This window comes from Garra rufa, chromosome 10, assembly GCF_049309525.1.
Source record: "Garra rufa chromosome 10, GarRuf1.0, whole genome shotgun sequence".
Lineage (NCBI taxonomy): Eukaryota > Metazoa > Chordata > Actinopteri > Cypriniformes > Cyprinidae > Garra > Garra rufa.
Genome location: NC_133370.1, coordinates 28,866,098 through 28,878,121, shown reverse-complemented (window position 1 = coordinate 28,878,121; position 12,024 = coordinate 28,866,098). Strand labels below are relative to the sequence as shown.

The following is a 12,024-nucleotide window of genomic DNA, read 5'->3' as shown; positions in this document are numbered from 1 at the left end:
CCACTTGTTCCTAACTCAGGGATTCTTTTGATATCTGTACAAAGATGTGAACGAGCTGTTTAAACCAAACACGTCAAAGCGAACATTCTTTCAGTCCATTTGTCCTATTGACGGTAGACTCAAGCGTGTGGACTGATAACAGACAAGAGACAAGATAGCGGCAGTTTTTGTAATTTCTATTTGCTTTTGACGCAACGCAAAACTCGCATTCAGTGTATTCAAATAATCAGCCGTTAAACAACTGAACGCCAGTGGGCGGGGCCTATGCTGCCCTCCAAAGGCAAAGTGCAGTAACTACGCCAACACTGAAACTGAGAAAAATGCCTTTAAAGTTTTTACGCCAGCTAGTCAAACATGTTGACACTCTCGTTTCTCTGAAACGGGACAAAATTGAACCAGGAGACTGCCACAAGGCAAAACAGTTGTCACAAAGTCAATTTTAAGCCTTAAAGGAACACTCCACTTTTTCCAACTCCCCCCCGAGTTAATAAGTTGAGTTTTACCGTTTTGAAATCCATTCAGCCGTTCTCCTGTTCTGGCGATATCACTTTTAGCATAGCTTAGCATAGATCATTGAATCCTATTAGACCAATAGCATCGCGAGTTTCCATATTTGTTGTATTTAAAACTTGACTCTTCTGTAGTTATATCGTGTACTAAGACCGGTGGAAATGCAAAGCTGCGAGTTTCTAGGCTGATAAGATTAGGAACTACACTTCCATTCTGGCGTAATAGTCAAGGAAGTTTTCTGCCGTAATATGGCCGAAGCAGGCGGAGTATTATCAGAAATGAGTTCCCAGCTAGTTTAGCATTTGCACATGTGCTGTGTGGTATTACTGCTCCTGCTTCGGCCATATTACGGCAGCAAACTTCCTTGACTATTACGTCGGAATGGGAGTGTAGTTCCTAATCTTATCAGCCTAGAAAATTGAAGCTTTGCATTTCCACCGGTCTTAGTACACGATATAACTACAGAAGAGTCAAGTTTTAAATAGGACAAATATCGAAACTCGTTGGTCATTTTTGAACGCGATGCTATTGGTCTAATAGGATTCAATGATCTATGCTAAGCTATGCTAAAAGTGATATCGCCAGAACAGGAGAACAGCTGAATGGATTTCAAAACGGTAAAACTCAACTTATTAACTCGGGGGGAGTTGGAGAATGAGCCTATTTCCAAAAAAAGTGGAGTGTTCCTTTAACTCAATTTCAACCAAATGTGTAGTTACTGCGCTTTGCCTTTGGAGGGCAGTATGGTGAGAAGATCACTATTTGTCGATGTTTGTGCCTGGGTGATGTCATCTTGCATCTCAGATCCAAACAAGCATTTTTGGAGCTTGCTTAAATAAATGCTTTGTTTATAATGACGTTTTAAGCTATGAAAGGATGTTTTAATGGTACAAAGACCTCTAATATACCAAAAGATCAATGCTAATTTGATTTCTCATGTCATGACCCCTTTAAACACTACTTAACATGAAAAAGTACATTTGTCATCTTACAAATTGCATTTTTTTAATGTAGTGCATTTGCAACATAGTCATCATCGTACTATGTTTAATTAAATTAAGGGACGTTCAAAGTAAAAATAACTAATCTAATCAGTAATAAGTGATCTAGGAGACAACATAAACTTTGTATGGACCTTAACAGCAAAAGATAACAGCAAACTCTGCAAAAGATTGTGATATGTAAAATATGTGAATTGGAAAGCTGCATGTGGGGAGTTCTTGGGTTTTTCTCTGAATGCCAGTCTGGAGGGCCAAACCTTGGCCTTCCAGAGAAATCTGGTGTGCTTTAAAAGACCACAAGTCTCTCACGCAGCCAAGAACTCACTCTGTGAGAGCAAAATCCCTGGCATGAATGCTCATGGCTATTAGGACATGATCAGTAGCAACCTTCAACATCTATATTGTAATAGACAATCTCTGATCAGTGTCATATACCCATATGTTCAGAAGAAATGCTAGATTATAGCATGTGTTAGGCTATGATTCACAGCGTATTAAAGTACACACACCCTCCGTTGATGGCTACTTTAGTAAAACCAGTCAGCTTGCATTGTGCATTGTGATGCTGGCATGCACTCGTTTCTTATTAGCTCCAAACCCAAACCTCTTAAGTTTTATAAAGCTGCTTTAAGAACTATGGGTTTTTTTTTCCAAAGCACTAACAAAATCATTTTGTCTGTGATGAAACGTAAACAAAGAGGGATTTCAGTCCTTTCATTTCATTTATACTTCAAATGAGGTGGCATTTATACTTCAAATGAGTGGGAAATAATTCTCAAACACTAAAAACAATGAATAATATAACATTTACATTTGTTTTAGACATGCTCTAAGCAGTGATGACATCCTAATGTATGAATTCTATATCCCTGTACAGAAAATTAACTCTTTAATCACCAAGGTTTTTCTTTATTCAATCTAGCAAATTGCAGTTTAAACAAACATTTGAGAATTATAATGATTCTGACATATTATACTGTATATTTCTATTGTATGTATTCATGTGATATGTATATTTATAATGGCTCAATGCCAGAAACATCAGAAAGTCTTTTAACTGCACATGTTTAAAGGGCCCCTTAAAATGCATCCAAACCTCATGCTATAAGAGAAAATGACAAGTATGCTCTAGAATATAGATAGCTTGCAAGGTTAGTGTTGCCTACAAAGAATAAGGGCGAATAGTGACGTTGACACAACTATGGCTGCTGTACACCGAGATTTAACAGTGGAAAAGCAGCATTGTGGCTGGCTGTGAGAGTTTGATTCTGGCACTCACCTTCACTCCCGCTCTGTTTCCCATTGTTCGCACCCATCCTGTGGAATGCATAATCTACCGTCTGCGCTCCGGAAAAGTATCCATATGCGTCAAACACATACGATTCAAGAAAAGACGTGATGAAAATCCGCCAGAGACTGCTTTCAGATACAGTTCGATCCTGTAATGCAACTGGAAAAGTAGAAATAACGGCAAAAGTCTGGGCAACTATTATGTAATCGGTTAAAACTTAACGCAGTTCCACAAACGTATTACTTAAAACTGTATTACTTCAGATACAATGTTGGCTATGTATTTTCTTCATGTTAAAAAGCTCTTCGTCTCCAGACAGCGCGTAGTCATCCAAAGGAGAGACTGGAAACCAGATACTTGTTGCGTCAGGAGCACGCATACGCTCTTGCAGAATCTGTTACCATGAGTACAATTCAGCGTCTGCTGAGAGAGCGAGTCACTTTGACCTAATATCCTCCCTCTTTCCTGTACAGTAAGGCCAATACTTTTAAAGCCACGATGTCTAATATTATGGCAAGCTGTTTTAACAAGCATTGTTATATAAAAACTATTTTCATATAACTAGTAGTATTTTTAATTGGTTCTTTTTTATTAAATTTTTCTATAGGTATTCACTCGTCTATAGTATGCTGGGCATGGCAAATCTATTTACATTTAAATACACAATAAATTCTGTACACAATGTTAATTTGACGTGTTTTATAAAGACGTGGTTATATAAGTGATTACATAAGAAATATTTTAGGAAGAAAAAAAAAATCTTACTCCAGTAGGGACAATTTATATTCCAATAGTCGGTATACTTATTTGGAACTAAATATTCCAATGTTAGTACAAATTGCACATTTTTGCCATTCATCGTCATTGTCTATTCATGTCTGGCTAATAATGCTCAGAGCTATTTTAGTTTCACCAGTAACTACTTAGTAATTAGTAATTATTTCTTAGATGCATATCTGTCATTTTAATTATTTATTAAAACTAAGACATGTTAGGCACTAGTGTCATATTTAATCTCAGTAGTAAGATTTTAATTGAATTTAATTAATGCTGATTCTGATTTGACTTGTTCTTGTCATGATATAAGACACTAAAAAATGTAGCCTACTAACTGAACTGCTAACTAGTAAATCATTATCATCTTCATCATAACAATCATAATTATAATCATCATAATCTTAATAATAGTCACACAATAGATGGTAGTTATTTTAGAAGAATAAATGTTAAAATGTTTGCCATAGTGGTTATTTTTATACCATGTGAAATGTCTAATGAATGCAATGCATGGAGGAATAGTCCATGTAAAGAATACCAGAAGTGATTGTAAAATAATCATCGTAATCATAATAAATAATAATAGTAACAGAACATATGCAAGTTATTTTCAAAGAATAATTGTTAAAACGGTTTTCCATAGCGGTTATTTTTATACCATGTGAAATGTCTATATGGAAAAGGTAAAGAAAATCAGAAATGACTGTAAAATAGACTCATAAGGTGGAATTTTGTATAGAATTCAAGATGTATCTTCAAAATATAAAATAGGCCTACCTAAAATATCTATATGTGACCCTGGACCACAACCAGTTTAAAAAAAAAAAAAATGAATATGAAATGATTTGTTAGGATAGGACAATATTTTGCTGAGATACAACTATTTGAAAATCTGGAATCTGAGGGTGCAAAAATCTAAATATTGAGAAAATCGCTTTTAAAGTTGTCAAACTATAAATTTACAGTAGGAATTTTTACAAACTATCTTCATGGAATATGATCTTTACTTAATATCCTAATGATGTTTTGCATCCCTGCTGAAAAAAAAAACTGCTAAAACCAGCCTAGGCTGGTTGGCTGGTCATAGCTGGTTTAAGCTGGAAGTAGCTGGTATTAGCTGGTCTCCCAGCCTGGCCAGGCTAGTTGTAGCTGGTGGTCTCCCAGCCTGACCAGCTAAGACCAGCCTGAAAAGCCTGGGCAGGCTGAGAAAGTGGCCAAAACCACAAGCCTAGGCTGGTTTTAGCTGTTTGTTTGTTTGTTTTTTCAGCAAAAATGTTCAGCCATACAATGTTTTGTTGGCTGGCTACAAATATACCCGTGCTACTTAAGACTGGTTTTGTGGTCCAGGGTCACATATTACGTTAGTCCCTTTGTGAAGTGTTGAAATGAGCAATAATTTGTATACTGCTGTAACTCACTAGCAATTGCTGCAGTTCATATCCTCCAAGCTAGGTGGCGACGCAAACCCATTTTGACAGAGGTACTTTCTTCTACTTCGTGGATGTAAAGCGTCAGCCCATGAGCCCAAAACAGAAGAGGCAGAACTTGAACCTGTATGCTGTAAGTATTTCATAGTTTCCGGATAACTTCGCTTTTTCTTCGCATAGACAGTCAGCTGTTATTCTTCAGTTGTTTAAAGCAAACAGGAAGAAATGTCACTGGTAAGTAGAAAACCGTGGCTTTAACCAAGCAAGCTGACAAAGCCCACGTAGTTATCAGCCGGTGTGTAAAAACAACGTGATAATTTGGGCACCGATTGATATTCTTGTAAGAATATGTTGAAGTCGTTGTTTATATATGTGTTATTCAATAGTGTCCCGCTAAAAATGTCCCGCTTATGTTTATAGACCTTCTTTTCTCTATGAATACTATGATTTTTGTCTATTCAACTATCGTTACTTAAAATATTCCTATCTTGCTTTTGCTGCCATTTTAAAAAGCGAAATCTCGGGAGATCTTGTGCATTTCCGTTCTGTTTACTGTTTGAATCATACAAGACACAGAAAATTCTGGATAACAAACGCCTCTGGTAATTTAAAGAAATAGTTCACCCAGAATTAAAACTGTATGTACTTAACCTCAGGCCAGCCAAGATTTAGATGAATTAGTTTTTTTTCATTTAAACAGAGTTGGAAAAAATTTTTCAGAGTGAGAGTCAAAAGAGCTGATAAAAACATAACAATAAACTACTTCTTGACTTCAGTCCATCAATTAATGTCTTGTTTGAAGTAAAAAAAAAAACAACTGAATGTTTCTAAGAAACAAATCCATCATTAAAGTGTTTTAACTGTTTTTTTTTAAGTGTTTTTAACATCTACAGTCATGTGAAAAAGTTAGGACATCCTATTGAATCCCATGGTTTTCTGGGACATAATAAAACATTATCTTGTCCTTGGCAAATAAAACCTCAGATGAACAACAACACATGGCACATTGCACTGTTTTATCATTTATTTAACAAAAATAAAGACATGGAAAAATGGAAAAGCCATATGTGACAATGTTAGGACACCCTTACTGCTAACATAGAAGTTAAAACTAAGTAACGGTCAGTTACTGCTAATCAAATGCCTTTTATTAACTGATCATCGGCAAGTGTGAGCACCTCCATAAAGGAAAGGTTTTGGCAGTTTGGCTGGTCTGGAGCCTTCTCGTGTGTTAACACAATGCCAAGGAGGTAAGATATCAGTGATGGTCTTAGAGAAGCAATTGTTGCTGTCATCAATCTGGGAAGAGTAATACAGCCATTTCCAAACAATTTGAAGTCCATCATTCCACAGTGAGGAAGTTTATTCACAAGTGGAAGACATTCAAAACAGACACTAATCCTCCAATGAGTGGATGTCCCAACAAATTCTCCCCAAGATCGGACTGTGTAACGCTCAGAGAAATGATAAAGTTCATGACAGTACAATTAGAAAGATATGGGATAAATATGGCATGTTTGGAAGGCTTGGCAGAAGAAGGCCTCTTCTATCTAAAAAAAAAAAAAAACATGACAGCATCAAAGTCAACTTTATTGTCAGTTCTGCCACATGTACAGGACATACAGAGATTTGAAATTGTGTTACTCTCAGACCCTAGGTGCATACACGTAACATTAAATACAAAGGGTAGAAATTTAAAAATACAAATAAATACAATTATACATAAACGCGACGAAGACGTACAAAAACACTGCGACTTACAAGACGAAAAACAACACTGCTTTTTCAGGAGAGAGAGAAGCCGCTGCATGTGCACGCGCCTCCATCTTGATTGAAGAGAGCATATTTTTAAGTTTGCAAAGTTGCATTTGAACAAACCATAAGACTTGTAGAACAATGTGCTTTGAACAGACGAGACTGAGGTGGAGATGTTTGGTCATAATACACAAAGCCATATCTGGTGAAAACCTAAAGAACATAACAGCAAAAACACCTCATACCAAAAGTTACACATGCTGGTGGAGGGCTAATGATTTTGGGCTTGTTTTTTAGCCAGGACCTGGGCACCTCACAGTTAATAAGGCGACCATGAACTCCTCTGCATACCAAAGTATTCTACAGCCAAATGTGAGGAGGTCCATAAAGCTTTGCCAACATTGGGTCATATGACAGGACGATCACAAGTACACCAGCCAATCTACCACATAACAAAGTTACCAGCCAAAGTCCAGACCTCATCCTGACTCAAATGCTGTGGTGAGAATGTGCATAAACAAATGCCCCAAACCTCAATAACATTAGAACATATAGAAAATGATTACTTCAAGTTATTGCTGCTAAAAGTGGATCAGGCAGCTGAAACATAGTGTGTCCTAACATTCTTATACATGACTTTTTCATCTTAGCTTTATTTTTGTTAAATAAATAATGACACGGTGTGATATGTTATGTGATGTTGTTCATCTGAGATTTTATTTATTTATTTATTTATTTTTTTTTCAAATTTTAAAACCTGCCAAATACTTTTTTTATTAGGTCCTAAAACAGAAAATCATAGAATTCAGTAGGGTGTCCTAACATTTTCACATGACTGTATATCTTAGATGGCCAGAGGGTGAGTACATTTTCAGCAAATTTTCTTTTTTTATATGAACTATTCCTTCAATTAATGTTTTTCATGTAAAACAGATTTTTTTTGTCTCACAGCTCTGTTTCTTTCTCATTCTGTAGGAATAATGTTCAACAGTAATGGCTACTTACAACACGCTGCAGGATCGAATCAGAGTAGCCAAGGAGCTCCTTGAGCGAGTGGACAAGATTTGCAGTCGACAAGGCCGTGAGGTTGAAGGACGTGCTAAACTCTGCAGTAAGTTGCGAGCTGAGCTCAAGTTCCTGCAGAAGGTTGAAGCCGGCAAGGTTGTGATCAAGGAGTCACACCTACAAAGCACCAATCTCACTCATCTAAGGGCCATCGTCGAATCAGCCGAGAATTTAGAGAATGTAGTGAGCGTCCTGCACGTGTTCACCTACGAGGGACCTGACGGCCAGAAGCAAACTTTGGTGGTCGACGTGGTGGCAAACGGCGGACATACTTGGGTGAAAGCCATCGGGCGCAAGGCGGAGGCACTCCACAACATCTGGCAAGGCCGTGGCCAGTACGGGGATAAAAGTGTGATACGACAAGCAGAAGATTTCCTTGAGGCCAGTCGGCAGCAGCCTGTGCAATACAGCAACCCTCATATTATATTTGCATTTTACAATGGAGTCTCCAGCCCTATGGCAGACAAGCTCAAAGAGATGGGCATCTCTGTGAGAGGTGACATTGTTGCTGTTAACACAATAATCGGAGAGGAGGAAGAGGACGAAGACAGTGAAGACAAAGAGGCTTGTGTGGAAGAGGACCAAGATGGAGAGAATGAAGCTGTGGTTGAGGAAGAAGAAGAAGAGGAGGAGGATGGTGATGACGACAGTGATGATACAGACCTTACGCACACCCGTGTTGATCGAGACACCATTGTGGCCAGCCTTGCCTTCCCAACTGAGGTGAAAGTGGACGTGTGCAATAGGGTGAACCTTGACATCACCACTTTGATCACCTATGTATCATCCCTCAGCCACGGCAACTGTCATTTCACTTTTAAAGAAGTGGTGTTGACGGAGCAGGCCGCTCAGGAACGGCAAGAGAAGGTCCTGCCCAGGCTGGAGGAGTTTATGAAGGGAAAAGAGCTGTTTGCTTGTCAGTCTGCGGTTGAGGATTTCCGTGTGATCTTGGATACGTTAGGAGGCCCTGGAGAAAAATCCAGAGCCGAGGCGCTGCTAGCCAGGCTCAAAGTAGTTCCAGATCAGCCGTCTGAGCGCACCAACCGCTTGGTTATGAGCTCAAAGGTAAACCGTAGATCATTGATGATCTTTGGGACAGGGGACACCCTGCGGGCCATCACTATGACTGCGAATAGCGGATTCGTTCGCGCTGCTGCTAACCAGGGTGTGCGATACAGCGTGTTCATCCACCAACCTCGCGCACTCACTGAGGGGAAAGAATGGAGAGCAGCTCCAATATGACCGAAAAAGATATTGACAGAGATATATTGTATGAAGATAAAACTAGACACTTGTGAGAGGCACTACTGTATAGTTGCAAAAAAAATTGCACGGCTGGTTGCGAATACCCTCAGCAATCCTTATGTAAACTCAGTGAGCTCAGTGCCTCGAACGCAGCGTTTCAATGCAAAGATAGCAGAGATGTCAAATTAACCAAATGTATGATTATAATAAAAATATAGTGTCAAAACAGTGTTTAAACAGAGGCATATACTTTCTATTCAAAGCTGTCGACTACATGCCTCAGGGTTATTTTTCTTTTCAGTTTAGTTTCTTTTCACAAACCTGATTTTTCTCAGTTAATCTTGTCACATCCGTTTTCATATGAGTACCAAATAAACACTCCTCAAATGGCTTTACCTCATGAAGAATATCTCCTTGTGATTCATTGAGGATAACTTACGTTGTGGTAAATCTGTGAATTTGTAGTATGGCTCTTCAAATAAATGCTGTTTCTTCATTCATTTAAGAATCTTGAAAGAAATGTCTCAGGGTTTCCACAAAAATATTAAGAAGCATTTATCAACAGTAATGATGATAATATTTCTTGAGCACCAATCAGAATGATTTCTGAAGGATCATTTAACTTTAAAACTTGAGAGCTGCTGCTGAAAATTCAGCTTTGTAATTATAGGAATTACATTTTGAAATATATTTCAATGCAAAACTGTTATTTTGAAATACAATATTTCACAATATTACTGTTCTTGTTGTGTTTTTGATCAAATAAAGTGACAGAACACTTTGCTTAAAATGCATTTATAAAGATTAAGACACATTCTGGTGGTGAAAGATGTTTATTTTCAGTGTTACTATTGTAGGGAGTAAGTGTTTCCTATCATAGCTATTCAAAGATTTTATTTCAAAAACAGTATTGTAGCTATTAAATTACAGTTGAAGTCAAAAGTTTACATACACCTTGCAGAATCTGCAAAAAGTCTGTTATTTTACCAAAATAAGATGGATCATACAAAATGCATGTTATTTTTTTATTTCGTACTGACCTGAATAAGATATGTCACGTAAAATACATTTACATATATTCCACAAGAGAAAATAATAGTTAAATTTATAAAAATGACCCTGTTCAAAAGTTTACATACACTTGATTTTTGGTACTGTGTTGTTACCTGAATGATCCACAGCTGTTTTTTTTTTTTTTTTTTTTTTTTTTTTTTTTAAGTCATAGTTGTTCATGAGTGCCTTGTTTGACCTGAACTGCCCGCTGTTCTTCAGAAAAATCCTTCAGGTCCCACTAATTCTTTGGTTTTTCAGCATTTAAACTCTTTCCAGCAATGACAGTATGATTTTGAGATCCACCTTTTCAGGACAACTGAGACTCATATGCAACTATTCTGCCCTACAAAGAAAAAAGGCAGTAACTGCATTTTTGGTCAAAAATGAGTTATCATTTTCATGACATTCAAGGCATCCTTTGTTATGTGACAAAATATCTTATCTCAAATGTGTGTGATTTCGCGGCATCCTCATGGGACGGTTTTAACATTGGATAACAGGCTGGATGACAGGATAACTTTAAAGTAATTGTTCTCAGTTCTGCACTCGGCGTCGTTACTGCCTTTTTGCTTTGTAGGGCAGTATTACAGAAGGTGTAAAAGCTCACTGATGCTTCACAAGGAAAAACGATGCATTAAGAGTCTGGGGGTGAAAATTTTTAAATTTGAAGATCAGGGTAAATTTAACTTATTTACATTTTGTAATAGTTGCATATGAGTCCATCGGTGTTCCTCACTGTGAAAAGATGGATCTCATAATCATACAGTCAGTGAAATGGTTCAAATGCACAAAAATGCTGAAAAACCAAAGAATTTGTGGGACCTTCAGGGTTTTTCTGAAGAACAGTGGGCAGTTTAACTGTTCAGGACAAACAAGGGACTCATGAACAACCTTCATGAACAATCTTTTTTGAACAGGGTCATTATTATAAATTCCACTATTATTTTCTCTTGTGGACTATATGTAAACATTTTTTCATGTGAAATATCTTATTTGGGTCAGTAAAATGCATGCATTTAGTATGATCCCTTATTTTTGTAAAATAATTAACATTTTGCAGATTCTGCAAGGTGTATGTAAATGTTAAACTTCAGTTGTATATCTTATGATTTAACTAATAATTTAATTTAATTATGATTTAATTAAGTCAGTATTTAACCTCAGAATGATCTCAAAGAAAAAAGATGCGCTAAAATCTGCTTTTGTAGTGGCTGTGCTTTTTAAATCAATTTCTATAATCCTAATTCAAGTGATGAAGATTTTGAAAGTGCCTGCTTTAAATGTCTGAAAATGAATAACAGTTCATTACACATTTAGAAAAGTACTCAAAAAGTAATCAAATGTAATCAGTTACATTATATTAGTAATTTAAATTAATTGAAATAGTTACACTTCTTATTACATTTTAAATAAGGTAACTTGTAACCTGTAATCTATTACATTAACCTTCCCAACACTGTTTATTGTTAATATAAACTATGGTAGTTATTTTGCAAGGACGTGTCAATTTGAAAAGAACTGACTTTATAGATCCATGAGACAGCTGATTATATATAATTGTAAAAAGTGCCTCAGGAAAGTCAGCTCTAGCAGAATTTATTTGCAGATGCCTCAGGTATACAGTCAAACCAAAAATTATTCAGACACCAGATATAATTGAAAATTTTTTTCTATGGGTGCAGGACACTATAGTTCATTTATGTAAGTCAGGATAGCAAAATAAAGTAAACTCTGACAAAAATTCGTCATACTCATGGACTACCTGTAAAATTGATAAAAATTTGGGACCAAAATTTTGATTTGACACTTTAACCTGATCATGTTTTGTTACATACTTTTCTATCAAAGTTATCTGACATTATTAAGATGAATTTGTTCTGACACTTGTCATATTTTATTA

At 36.7% G+C, this 12,024-nt stretch overlaps 2 protein-coding genes across 3 annotated transcripts in view; one reads left to right on the top strand and one right to left on the bottom strand.

Moving 5' to 3' along the window:
• Positions 1-3,185, bottom strand: part of fbxl7 (F-box and leucine-rich repeat protein 7) — a 49,935-nt gene extending 46,750 nt beyond the window's left edge. Inside the window, exon 1 of the mRNA XM_073849658.1 lies at positions 2,791-3,185. Coding sequence (XP_073705759.1) covers positions 2,791-2,827 — 37 coding nt within the window. The 5' untranslated portion in view covers positions 2,828-3,185. The remainder of the gene's footprint in view (positions 1-2,790) is intronic.
• A 1,900-nt stretch (positions 3,186-5,085) lies between these two features.
• c10h7orf25 (chromosome 10 C7orf25 homolog) lies at positions 5,086-9,466 on the top strand. Of its 2 annotated transcripts, none has more exons than XM_073849514.1 (2): positions 5,086-5,139; positions 7,737-9,466. In XM_073849514.1, exon 2 carries the CDS (start codon positions 7,755-7,757, stop codon positions 9,066-9,068), a length of 1,314 nt encoding a protein of 437 aa, XP_073705615.1. In that variant the 5' UTR covers positions 5,086-5,139; positions 7,737-7,754; the 3' UTR covers positions 9,069-9,466. The 2 variants fall into 2 exon arrangements, with proteins under 2 accessions (XP_073705615.1, XP_073705616.1); XM_073849515.1 differs by having other exon boundaries at positions 5,110-5,240.
• Positions 9,467-12,024: the final 2,558 nt, after the last annotated feature.